The following is a 14,260-nucleotide window of genomic DNA, read 5'->3' as shown; positions in this document are numbered from 1 at the left end:
TCACAAGCCTCGCCAAGTCTTTTTGATAAACCTAGTCGGCCTGATGTAGTTCTCCGCGCCCCGTCTAATTGGTGTAAAGTTTGTAGACCCAAATCCTGGGTCTTCCATCCGGCTTATTGTGTCCTCGCCTTTGACACAGGGTCAAGGTCCCCATTCGCATCCGATTATCAGAGTGGCGTTCATTAGGCGGGAGTTAGCCGGGGAGGAAACTCGGCCCATTTACTCAGCAGATTTTCGCCTGGATGTCACACAGCATTGCTCTGTGCTGAAGAGTTTCAGACATCTCCAGCTGATGATTAATTGTGAGTGATGGGAAATAAAATCCAGTAAAGCCAGCTGCTTGCCATGGTCGGCAAAATGACTATAATGGATATAGGCTGCCAATTTTCCAGTTTTACTGGCAAGTCTTCCAAGTGTAATTAAGGGAAGTTATAAATGATATGGAAATCTATCAAGTCCCATTTATTTTCAGAGGACTCTCTCCCCAGAGACTTTTATCTTCAAGCTTATAGTATGCTTTGTTGTGCTAATGATTTCAACCAATTCTTATTTCTGATTAAAGCCCCCAAATAGCCTTTTACCAAGTTCTCTTCCCTCCTTCCACAAAGATTAAAAGACACAGAAACCTTCTACCCACGCCTCTGCTGGGCAAACAGGCCAAGACTGAGACACATTTGGCAACGTGTAGCATTGCAACTGCAAACTGCCATCACGGTAAGAAAGCTCAAAGAAAGTGCAGGGAGGAAAAAGGAATTTTTTTTTAAAAAAAGAATGAAAAGAAGGGGAGGGGGAGGATTTCCCCCAAACATAAAAGGAAGCCCCCAAAAGTGAAGACTTGAAAGCGGTGCTTAATAGCAGATATTCATCAGAAGGCGGTGTAGCTCACTAATGCTATTTGATTTGGAATAAAAGCATGAAAATGATGGCAAAGGCCTAAAATTGGAGATGTAAAGGATGACTGCACAGTATTCCATTTCTCAATTTCATCCTTCAGAGCCACAAAATGGGGGTGATACAGTGACTGGATGAGATTTACAGTAACAGCTGTGGTCTTCCCACACATGGGAGGCCCTTCTAATGGGCTCAGGTCTGTTTGGAACAGACGGGGAGTAACAAAACAAGGTTCCCTATTAAGAGCGTGCAGTCATATTTCTGATAAAGAAAATGATTATGGGAGTCAGATTTCCTTTAAGACGGTCCTACCTGCCTTTGTCACCCCGAGGCAGGGCTGCTTGGAAGGGGTGATCATTTAAACACAGAAAGAGGACATCAGTGGCATGGAGCTTTCCGCCCTTCACAAGCCTCTAGCAACTGTAAAGAATGCATAGGAAACTGTGCCAGTGGCATATGGCTTTCTACTGTGCTAAACATTCATACAAAAGACAGGTTCATCAGTCATTGGAGTATCTGGATAAAAAATGAGCTCCTGATGGATGGTATTTTGAGCTTACCTGCTGCTAGTACATTACCAGAGAAACACAGGTTTTGAAACCCACATGACATTAGAAACTGCAGACCATGAAATATGACACGTGCAGGAGCACATAATGTACGCCAGATTATACAAAATAATAAATAAGCTATTTAAACCCTCTGCCTAAAATTGGGCCCGCTGCAAGGAACCCTGGGTCACTTCTACGCAGGCCAATTAATGCACAGCATCTGCTGTATAGAAGCAGGGCATGAAGCACTTCCGAATGATTTCAGCAATTAAAAGAAAACTGTTTCCTGCCTGTTCAGACAGCAACTGTTTCAATGCAAGAGTGGGCACCAAATCACTGTGTGCAGCTGAAAAATTAAGTCCCCTTGTTGGGGAAGTGGGGTGGGTGGGAGGAAGAATTTTTATGGAAAAAGGAGACTTCTTTTGTTGTCCTACATTCTGTGTTTTTCTGCCAAATTAGACAGAAGGCTCGGAGGGCTTACCGGCCCGCTGCAGTCTCCCCTTCTGCTGCACGGGGCCACCCGAAAAACCTGGATCAATATCAACCCTGCTGACTACACCACAAAAGTGAAAATCCTTCCATTACATTTTCTACTTAGAACACAGGTGCCTGATTGCAATGCATTTTCAGACCCTTAGATCTGAAGAAAGGCACCATTAACAGTTAACAGCTACAAGGAAGAAAGGCATCTCAGATTTGGTTAAAAGGCACTGTTAGGATCTGATTAGAATAGCTTCCTCTTTCTGAGCTGCAAAGATAGGCTGGTAAATATCCTCTGATATTTCCTAAAGGAGAAATGCGTATTCACAACCCAACATCCTCACACAGGGAGAGAAGAGACCCTAGGAGGTTGTGCAGTATTTAAGCAATGATGCAACGATCATCAAATTATCAAGAAAGAGAAATCTGGCTGCAGAAAGAAATGATGCCAAATGCATCCCCTTTGCAGCATCCTTTAACAACTCTAGGCACAAGATGACTGACTTTGAAGGGCATGTGTCCACATACTTCTTCAGGGCTGTGGCCCCATGTAACTGGAGGTATATGCTTGCCCCAGGCCTCTCCATGTCTGCTCCCTCTCTGGGACTGTGCAGTGGCCACTGAAGGAAGAGGCCGAGAAGCTCAGAAAACAGTGGGCAGAGTTTTTCTTCAAATTTCTTAAAATGGAGATAAAAACCCACTCACTCTTCACTTGTAAGTCAAGTTCAAAGCTGGAGCCCATAGTTATAAATTGTTGTTCTTAGGTGTCATCAAGTTGACTGCAACTCTATGAACAGCAGGCCTGAACCCAGCCCTATCCTGTGCCATCCTCTCAATCTGTGATATGTTTGAGCTCATTGTCACAGTTATCTATCTAAAACTAGCTAAAGCGGATTTAATTTACAATAAACTTTAAAGACCTCAGTCTAAATTCTATAACTCTATGAAAGATGTAGCAAAGGAATCAGCAACTTTGAGAAAAGAGATTGTGAACCTTGTTAAAGGTTGAGAATTGGCATCTTCAAATATGTATAAAACAAAAAGATAATATATCCTCTAACCTAGAGGCTGAGTGGTAAGAAACTGCACTGCAATCACAAAGGCACAAAGTTCAAATCTACCAGCTGTTCCTCAGTAGGATGGGCAATTCTTCCTGTACAATTAAATGCCTCTGAAAACCTGCTGGAGAGTCTGCTATGAGTCGATTCCAACTTGAAGGTACACAACAACAACAATCTCAACTAGATTCCTTAAAAATTAAACTGAATGCTAAAGTTATAGAACATTCTACTACACGATTTAATTATAAAGTTTATTTACTTAACTATAAATACTTAATATTTTTAAAAAAAATGTTACTCTTTTAAAATGTATTCACTGTTGCACATTTTCTTCCCCTTCCCCCCCTCCCCAGCTCACTCCACAATGCAGCCCTTGTTCCAGATTTTTCTCATACACATAATGCTTAATCATATTTTCCTTTTAAACAGTCTTCCCCTCATCCGTTCTAATGCAGTGGTCATTATCTATCCACTCTCCCCAATCCCTCTCCAACCCCCCATGTCTGTCCTATTTTATAACAGTAGTGTCATGTAGTACTTATTGTTTTGTGACTGAGATATTTCGCTTAGTATATTGTCCTCAAGGATCCCCCATGTTGCTTAATGTTTTACGAGTTCACTGTTTTTCAATGCTGCATAGTCTTCCATTGTGTGGCTCCACCACAGTTTTTCTATCCAATCATTTCTTGATGGGCACTTGGGTTGTTTCCATCTCTTTGCTATTGTGAATAATGCAGCAATAAACATGGATATATCTGTTTGTGTTGTGGCTCTTGTTTCTTTAGGGTATATTCCCATTAGTGGAATTGCTGAGTCAAATGGTATTTCTATTTCCAACTTTCTGAGAAAGTGCCAGAATATCTTCCATAGTGGCTGTACCATTTTATATTCCCACCAGCAGTGAATAAGAGTTCCAATCACTCCACAACCTCAGCAGCATTTGCTGCTTGCTGCCCTGTTAAACTTTGCTATTGTTGCTGGGGTTAAATATTTAATCTTATAGTTCTGGTGGCCTAGAGGTAAGAATCTGTGCTGCAATCCTGAAGGCACTCAGTTCAAACCTGCCAGCTGCTCCACAGGAAAAGGATAGGCAAACTCCTCCTGTGCAATTAACAGCCTCTGAAAACCGCTGGGGCTGGGCCAGTGGGTCAGCTATGGGTTGGTTCCTACGTGATGGTTCACAGCAAGAACAACATTGATGATTAACATTGAGTCAGTTGTAAAACTTTCTAAATTGTTACCTCTAACAAATATTAACTAATCTTTTTAAAATGCTATCTTCTTCAATCAAAGAGAATAGACAGTCATGGAACAAATAAAGAAATGCTTATCATTCTTAGCCACTCTCTCATTCACTGCAGTCAAGGCAGTTCTGACTCATAGTGACCCTACATCAAGTTTCTGAGGCCAAATTATAACAGAAGGTGCTGGCCTATCTTCCCTCAGCACATCTGGCAGACTCCAACCGCTGGGGACACCAGGCCAGGTGTGTCATACTGTGTGACAATATGCTGCTAGGCCACTAGAGTGCCTTCATTAGCCATTGTTGTTAGGTGCTGTCGAGTACGACTGAGTGCCCCAACGAACAACAGCTCTGAACCCTGTCATATCTTGTGCCATTCTCACAATCTCTGACACACTCGACCCCACTACTGCAGTCACCGTGTCACTGCACCCAGCTGAGGGCCTTCCTCTCCTTTGCAGTCCCGCCACCTTTCCAAGCACGATGTCCTTCACCAAGGAACAGCCTCTTGAAGCAACAAGCGTTAAAGAGATGCAAATAAAAACGACAACAACACACCCCTCAAAGAAAAACAAAACAAAAACACAACAAACCAACTACAAGATGACAACAGTTGACTCTGGCGAAAATGATACTAATAAAAAACCCAAAAAACCAAAAATGCTGGCAAAATTGTGGAAGACTGAGACTTTAAAGAGATTGAGACTTTAAAATGCTACAACCACTATGGAAAACAGTGTGACACTTCCTCAAAAAAATTGAAATCGAACTATTCTACGATTCAGTAATCCTGCTACTGTATATAGAACCTACAGAAATAAGAGCAGTGACATGAAGAGACATGCACAGCCATGTTCACTTCAGGATTATTTACAACAGCAAAAAGAATGAAAACAACCTGTTAATGGATGAATAGAAAAATAAAACATGACACACATACACACACGCACACACGTGCACGCGCACACACACACACGAATACCATAGAGTGATACACAATCATAAAAATAATGATGACTTCATGAAACATCCCTTAACACAGAAAATCTGGAGGACATGATACTGAATGAATCAATCACAAAAGGATAAATTCTGCCTGATACTACAACACGTTCATGCCCAAGAAGCAGCATTCTTTGATGGCTACCTGGTATGAAGATCATTATTTCCTAGATAACAGACACATGTTCATTCGAGTGATGGAAAAGGCAAAGTGAGGAAGCCAGCACAACATGACCAAGACAAATGAGGACACTTTGAGGTACGCAAGAACCAAGGATATCTACGGTAATGATCATATATATCTACAACAAGAGCGGTGAAAACCAAAACTGTGTGTTCCACAGGTAGAGATGATGCTCTGTAGATAGGGGAGGACATACGGGAAGGTGTGTGATATACAGATATAGTTGTATGGATCTGTATACAACAGAGCACAGAGAGGACACAGTGATGGAAACATTTTAGAGCTGTCCAAACACCTTGCAGACTGAGTTCTGGGCCCGAAGGCCTGGGATGATACTTTATAATGATAAGATTTCTACATTCTCCTGTAGCACATAGTGCCTGGGGACTTAAAAATTTGTGAGTGGACAGCTCAGATACAATGATTAGTCTCTTCTCAGCTCAAGCAAAAGGGCGTAAAGGAAACCAAGGAAGAAATCAGTATACTGATGGCCCATACATCAGAGCCCTTTTCTAGCTAAGAAGAGAAGAAATAGAGGTGTACCTATGTAGCAGCCTCTTTGCCCAGGGATACTATAGAAGGTGCCAGTTAGAAAGGGAGAAAAATATGGAACAAATTAAAAATACACGAAATTGAAAAGAAAAGAAAAAAAAGAGATCAGACCTACTGGGCTGATAAGACATTAGAGGAACCCCAGGGTGTCACCCTAAGACACCTTTCAATCTAGAACCGAAGCCAATCAAGGAGTCACCTTTTAGCATGTCTATACAATAAAAAAATACCATCTGCAGAAGCAAAGGTGAGAAGACAGAAGAGGGAAAGTGGAGCAGTGGGAATGGGAAGCCAGGGCGGAGTAGGGAAGACTGCTTCCGGAGACACAGGACAGCAAGCAAGTCATTAGAGTGTGAATATGGATTGTTGAGTGGAAAATGGATTTTGCTGTGTAAAATTTCACCTAAACCATAATAAAATATTAACAAAAGAAAAAAAAAAGGAAGAGAGAGAGATGGCTGTTATCTCTGGAAGACGTATGACAACAGTAGAGTGAGTGGTGAACTACTCCACAGAGGTCACTGGAACTTGCAGTTCCCTGGATGTGTGAGGCTTTTTGAAAATAAAATCCAAGCACACAGGATAAAGGTGAACAGAGATCACAAGGGTCCTTGCCATAATATTCTCAGTAACTTTCTGTATATCTGCAACATTTCATAATATGAAAGTTAAAAAATGTTAAATAATGAATGCGTGAAATCTATTTATACACGCTTTGGAATGCAATCTGAGGTTTGGATGAAAAGAACTGGCATTTTGTCAAAGAAACTGCTTGAATAACCACTGCTATAAAATATGTAAATTTAATTATTGTAATTATTTTGGGATTGTAAATCAAGGTATCCAGGAACAGGAAAAATTTATCAAACAGCCAGCCTAGGTCCTCTGCCAGGGAAAGATGTGATTACTGCTACTGGGCTGCATGAGGCACGTGAAGTGTGCCAGACAAACGTCTTGTCACCAGAGCCCACTCTAACTCTTCTCATCTGGAATACCTAAAAGCAACAGGGTTTTGCAAATATCATTTAGCACTTTTTCAAGAAATTAAATAAAGGCCCCATGCAAGTGTATTCATGATTGCTTCAAAATAAGCTATAAACTAAATTACACGATGAGCTGGAGACACTAAAGAGGTGTGTCTATTACAGCCCCAAATGGAGCCCCTGGTTCTGTGGCAAGACCTCCCATCTGCCTGGTAGCCAGGCCCTGCAAGGAGCAACTCCAAGCAGGCAAAAGTCGGGGTGCAATCTGGGTGCTGCTCCTACTGATTATTACAAATACTTCCACTGTTGCAATTTTGAGTATACATTTTTCCCCCATGAGACATTGTTCACAAGAGCCATACCCCAAATACATAATTATACTTCTGCTAATGCCACATTACTTTCTTCACCATGCCCACCCCCCAAAAACCAACCAAAAAACAATAAAACAAACAACCTCAAAGTCTATCTTACTAAAATAGAATGGGCAAGTGAAGAGAAAAAGAAGCAAAGTATTCTTTACATCAATCTATTATTTTACCTGATTTTTACAAACTGATAGCTACAAAATAAAGATACATCCAGGAGTGAGCCGAGCATCCTGCTGTAGAAACATGCCTCACTTATTTTTTTTCTTCTTCCCTTAATGTATTAACTAAGATGAATTCTTCTGATGCAAATCTGGAAAGGCTACAGAATCTAAACACAGCTAGGAAGGAATCTTAACTAAATGCAGTGCTGCAATATTCCCTTGAGTTGGATCTTTTTTATTTTGTTTTGTTTTGTTTTTGATATCAAAAGGCTAACAAAATAAATGTACTCCTAATGGCTTCACTTTATACTTCAAAGTCTAAATGAATATTGTGCAACAGACTCAGCAAATATGAGTCAAACATAAGCATAAGTAGGCAAAAGGCATTCGGCTATTATTCTCAAAGACAATCCACTTTAAAAAAATATAATAGAGATAAAAAAATTAAAATTAAAACAAATTATAATAATTCTAACTCAGATTACAGAAGTGCCATCACAGTTTATGACAGCATTAAACAGGTACAGAGAGAGTGAGAGAGAAATATGTATTTTCAGATGCACATGAAAATCACTGTACAAAATATAAAACTCTAAAGGCCTAATAACTATGTAAATCTCTCATTTTTTTCCAAATTGAATTTGTGACTCTTGACTTTAACAATCTACTCCTACTTTGCTTGATATTGGTATGTCTGCTCAAATTCATTTTACTGTATGCTAGCAACCTCTCTCCACATAGTAAATCTACATGCTTAACAAGACGAATATTCAATCATCTCAAAAGTTAACTTACTGATCCTTTTAATGTTAAATAGTACGTGGTAAATATGGCAAAGGCATAAGAAACTTTTGCTGTGCAAAATCTAAACATATAATTTACAGTAATAAATACATCCTATCTTAGGAAGGGAGAAGGTTTCAAAGGAAACAGTGTTCAGACCTGAGTACATTTATTACATCTAGACAGATAATCTAAATTGCTTTTTCCCAAAAACATTCTGAAAAAACTATTTGCTTCACAAAATAGATCTTACCTATTACTGATGTGATACACAGAATTTACTCTTGTTTTAGTCTACTATAAGGTCTGTAAATTTCGACTATAGAAATAACTTTTCAAAGACAAACAGAACACTTGAAGGCCCATGGTTGTTTTTAGACCATTGTTTTTCCTTAAAGCAGGCAGACATGATGGATTCCATTATCTTTCTACTGAAAACAGAGGAAGCTTCTCTGCTATTGCTACTAAGAAGGAAAACACAGCATGCCAGGCAACATTCAAATTATTCAAAAGCACAGTCTCAGAAGTTTGAGATTAGATTTTCCTATAATGTCTCAAGTAAGTGCGGCCTGCACCTTTGGTCCAAGGAGACTTTTTTTACATTTTAATGACAGGAGGCAAAATATGTCTACCGAGTTATTTTGAGAGCAGTTAGTACACTTTTCAGCCTCCCTTTGGTATTAACAGTCGGGACATTTTTAAACAAATGTTTCTTGAGAAAAAACAATGTTTCATCAAAGCGCAATTGCACAAAATGTGAAAGAAAGTTCTATGCGACTAAGTGGTACTGGAAGCTGGAGAAAGAACTAAAAGAAACATATGCTTTACCTGGCTGGCCTGGGAACACTCACAAATAGCATTTATCAGTAAAGTAAAAGGCACGGCGATTCCTGTGGTGCCCCTGCCCATAATAATCAAACATGTGCACACAGTTACCTCTGGGGTAGAGCCTATGGACTTGACTTCAAGGACAATATAAAATATAGGCTCCATTTTCTCCACAGTAGCATATTTTTAACACTTCTTAAATCAAACTATTGTAGAATACTTACACTTAATTATTGGTTGTTCTTTTCAATATCTGAGCTACTCTAATGAACCAAGGACTACATTGTTTATTGCACTAAATGCCTTGGTTTTCTACAACATTCAATTATAATTAGGAAATTAAAAAACATAAAGGTTAAACCTTTCTGTTACATGAACAAACTAGGTTCAGAGAAAGCAATGGTCAAAATGCAAGCAGCACCCACCCATCTGGGACTGTGAGTGCCCCTTTGTGGGAATCAGTGTGGACAGACAGATGGAGAACAGGGACTGCAATCTGAAGCCTCACCCCTCCCAGGTTTTAGCAGGAGTTCCCTCCCGACTTCCTTCAGCATGGCATCTTTGCTTTGGCTCAGGTGTTGGAAGAATACGGGTTTACATTAAGCCTTTCGTTTGGTGTTGCATGTGTGTGTGTGTGTGTTTTGGTTTTTTAAAATAATAAAAGCCCAAATTAATTTTATAATTAAAGCCACACAATCGGGACTGCAATGCTCAGAACAGCAATATTGCCTTTCTTCTGAAAAAAACTGAAAAATGAAAATGAAAAAATAAAACAGTCCCTTTAGATTATCTATCATCTTAAAATTCCAATCACTAGAAGATTTCACTGAGTTCTCCAATGATGTGGTGGGTACAGGTCTTCTCAATCTCAAGGTCAAAGAATGAGCTTCTTATCATCTTACTCCTTCATAGTAAAGATGTACAAGACCACCCCCCCATTTTAGGTATACAAATAATTTTATATATAACCTCTCTCAAATTCATAAAACTCTAGTGTTAGATAATTTTAATGAGTGCTTTATTTCTGATGCAGTAATGTTTTAAAAGTAAAAGTAATAATTCATAGCTACTTTTAAGCCACATTTCCAGGTAAATGTTGAAAATCAGTTTTCCAATTTAGCATATCAATTTCAGGGTTAATCAATTAAATAACTATAATGGATCACTTGTCTCTTAATATTTACAACAAATAATTTTCTATAAAACCACAGCAACATATGCTTGCTCACAACATTAGAATGACATATTATATTTTTTTATTAATGTTAATGAACATTTACAGAGATTTTGGATTTCCATCCATCCATTGTTGCACTATTTTCTCCAGCCACCCCACCCCACCCCCACCCCAGGATGACATATTATTGATGTTAATGAGTGAATAAAGAGGCAATGTTCATATAATCCTTACAGGAAATCAGGTAAATCCCAGAAACTTAGCTGATGCCCAAGAAATTGCCAAATCATGAGTGAAAGACTAGATCATGTTCAGTTATTTTCTTACACATAAATACCCAAGTACTTATGTGCTCTGAATAACCCCATGGTTTCTTAAAATAATTTTTTCTTTTTACTTTTGTTACTGACCAAGAGATTTCTATTCATACTCCAATACTCCAAGAACATGTATGGATTCTATCAATGTGCCCACAGCAAGTTATCTTGTAACTGAACATGTGAGAAATAGTTATAACTTTTACTTGTATGCTGGGTCATAGGTCAAAAATGAACAACTTCTTTTGGGGTTTATTAAGGAAACAGGTGGGAGGGGTAAATGAACAACTTTAATACGTGATCCCATATTTTATCCATTATACTATGGAAGTGCTCTGGTATTACTCGGATTACAGAACTGACCTTCCGTAATTCTTCCCAGTTAGATACTATGCAAAAAGCTCTCCCTGGGTATGTCCTTTCTTGATGTGCTTGAAATTACATACAAATTTTAGGTAAAGTGCTTCCTAAAAGAATTTAGCCTTACTTCCATTTCAGTAACGGATTTACGGGGGAGAGACACTTAAAAAAATTTATTACTAACTATATTTAAATGTGAAACAGACAAAGAGGGCACAAAATCTGGCTTGCAGTTTTAGGGGGGTGGCATGACTCAAGAAAGAACTACAAAGACTGTGATCACACTTCCCAGTCATTCTGGAAAGAGAACTGGGAGACTTGCCTTCTGGCGAGCACACTCCACAGTCGCGCTAACTCACCGTGTCTCCGGGCTGGACAGAAACGGCCACCACCACGCCCGGCATCGGGGATCTCAGAACACTGCTTGTGTCTTCGGCCACCTTTTCCAGCATGAATTTGCTCAGCTCAGCAGCGAGCTTGGTCAAGATACGCATCTTATACTTAAAGGGGGAGGGGAAGAAAAAGAAAAGAATTTAAATGGTGGGTGACTTTTACTTCAACAGAAAATTCAATATAAAATTTTCACTTTTAAAATGAAATGATAATGACATCTTTGAAATCCAAATCGCTGTTAATTATTACACACCATAAGTAGATTTGGTTTTGGCATGTTTTTGAGCCTGTCATCTCAGAAATTTCTTGAGATCAGCACTGCCCCGGTAAATAATTTGCATTAAATAGACATCACTCTGTATCAAGAAGAAAAATAATCTTGAAACTTTAAAGAAGACAGTAAGAATTTTACTTCTCTTCACCATCTACTCCAATTAATGCAAATTCCTTCAACTGGGTTAGAAGGATTGGGGCGACACTGTGAGGCAGGCACCAGTAGATGGCAGCAGATTTCTGTTTCCAACTTCCTAGACGCCTCAAGGGGTGCTGTACCTATTTATCCTTTAAGTTAAGACAAAAGGTTTCAATATTCATTCTGGGCAAAACAATATTTAAAAATAACTACACCCCCCCTCCATAAACTTAAAATGCTCTAATTGTTATTAAACAAGCCTGCCTCTCCTTGTGAGGTATTTATTAGCATTATTTCATCTTTCAAATGTTACAAGGTGGTGAGTGTACATGAAGCTGAAATATCTCCTGCATTAGACAAGAAGAGTTGAGATTTAAAAAAATACAGCGTGAAAGCAATATGCACAGCAGTGTACTTTCACAGTTCCTACCTGCTGGTAGGTGGTTCTCAGACAGGTAGGGTCATGTTAAAGTAATTCAATAATCACCTGTTCATTTCTAGGATTCCTGCCTGAGGAAAGTCCTCAGATCTCAACAGACAGACAGACAGACAGATGAACCACAAACAATTTGGTGTAGCCAAACAAAAGCAAGGTAAAACAACCAGAAGACGTATTTCTTGGTGAAGCTGGAACCACGACTTGAAGATTTTAGGAATGCTACCAGACTGCATTCATCTGAGGTGAGAGATGGAACATGGAAGGCAGCTTCTTTCTGTTTGAAAGAAGCTGCTGTAAGTCAAAGCCTCCTGTGGGCATCATGAAGGCAGGGATGCTGAAACCAGACATACCCCATTCTTTCATTCTGCACAAGGGAGGGCGAACGGGAGCCTCTGTAAGTGTGCTCTTAAAAGAAAGGAGGTGGGTGGACCTGCTGAAGAGCTTTGATAGCCCAAGTCCCAAGCAGATCTGCAACACTGTGACAGGTTGAATAATAACATCTTTTGCATGTTTCTTTACTCCTGAGTGTGTGTTTTGCAATCAAGACGTACAAGTGTCTGCCAGTTTCTGAAGGATATGATCCTTAAGTGAAATTACAGAGCAAATAAAAGCTTTTTGCTCCTATTAAAATTCATCTGAGTCATAAGTGGCAAGGGAAAAAAGCAAGGAGAGTGCATTCCGCTGTCAGTCTAATAAACATTCTGGGCAGAGAGAGTATTTATCAAAGATGAATTGTACCTCCAAGTCCTTCATTAAATCTATGGGGGGGGGTGAAGGGAGAGAGGCGAATATAATTGTACCAAATTGCACAGTTTTCTTATCTATGCTATGTCCCCTGGAGGGGGCAGGGGGAGAGAAGAAACCTAGCATAGCTAGAGACAGCAGTCAAGAAAAAGTTACTTCCCTAAAGGGGTCATTCTGGGATGCTCCTTTTATAGGATTCATTAGTATTACGTCTAGTTTCTTAGTTTTCAATATTGTGTACATGTCTATTTTTTCCTTGTTTGGGTTTGCGGGGTTTTTTTGTTTTTTTTACACAACTCAATTTCAAAATGTGAATTCCCTCTTCAGGGAAAGTATCTCTACATTGAGGAAAGTACAATTTCTTTAAAAAACTGCTTTAGCTGTGTCACTAACAAGCCTTAACAAGAATGAAGATCCACAGTTGTGCATAGCTCCATTTCTCCCCAGAAATGGCAAGATCCGGACTAAAACCCTATCCCTTTACTATTTTTATCATTTTCATATCTTTTGGATTCCTTTCTCTGTTGGACTCCTGCTTTGCTTGGAAAGAGATGTAAAAAGCCACAGAACTCAAGGCCTTTAGATGCAGTCTTTGTTATTGATGAGATGTTCCTTTTCCTTTTGTATTTGTTTATTGTTCTAAAATCTGTTTGGGGGATAAGCGACTTATTGTAATCACAAGCAAAAAATAACAACAGAGTAAACTCCTCAGGAAGGGCCTTGCTGGAAACAGTTGGCTTAGAAATGACCTTTCTGAATAGAAAACGAGGAGGCAGAGAAGAGGTTCTCTTTTTAAGATTACCTTTGATGTTGTCCTGACCCCATCAGAGTACCCACACAAACACGCCTTCTTAAAACAATCTCTTGGCTCACCAGTGCTGCATTACACAGGGGTGCTTGTCAGGATCGGATCTAAGCCGAGTGCAGCATATGGGCCCATCAGAATGAATTGCCTGGTGAGAACCGTAAAGGCTTTTTGATGCCCCCAGAAAAAAGGGAGAAAAAAAAGTCATTTAAGAATGTACACTAGGGCTTTCAAAGCTTATGATCAAAACTGCTATTTATTAGTTTCCCTGACTTCTTAGGGGCACAGACAGAGCAGCCAACTAGTTTGGGGAGTTTTAGGAAAGAACTCCTGCCATTTGGTTTTATGATAAGCATTTAAATATTGCTTGGAGGTTCTGTAAAATGTCCCTGGAGAGTTCTGTTTCAAAGTTTGGCAGTGGTTGTTTTGAATAAAAGGAAGTCGTTGGTTTAAGGTGCAAGCTCAAGCTTTCTATGGCTAGTTGATAAATAAGAGAAGCACAATGCTCACTGGAGCCTGATGG

General features: G+C 39.5%; 1 protein-coding gene across 3 annotated transcripts in view; it reads right to left on the bottom strand.

The window, feature by feature from the left end:
- Positions 1–14,260, bottom strand: part of PCCA (propionyl CoA carboxylase, alpha polypeptide) — a 577,332-nt gene that overhangs the window by 6,841 nt on the left and 556,231 nt on the right. For 2 of the 3 annotated variants that reach the window (XM_006879382.1, XM_006879383.1), the window contains one exon: positions 11,304–11,444. The exons of the other annotated variant lie outside the window; for it this stretch is intronic. In XM_006879382.1, the coding sequence (XP_006879444.1) occupies positions 11,304–11,444 (141 nt within the window). The remainder of the gene's footprint in view (positions 1–11,303; positions 11,445–14,260) is intronic. 3 annotated transcript variants of the gene reach the window in all.

This window comes from Elephantulus edwardii, unplaced genomic scaffold (genome assembly GCF_000299155.1).
Source record: "Elephantulus edwardii isolate Elephantulus edwardi_28Jun2011 unplaced genomic scaffold, EleEdw1.0 scaffold00003, whole genome shotgun sequence".
In the NCBI taxonomy this organism is placed as follows: Eukaryota; Metazoa; Chordata; class Mammalia; order Macroscelidea; family Macroscelididae; genus Elephantulus; species Elephantulus edwardii.
Note: the sequence above shows the minus strand (reverse complement) of the source record. Positions and strands in the feature narration are given on the sequence as shown.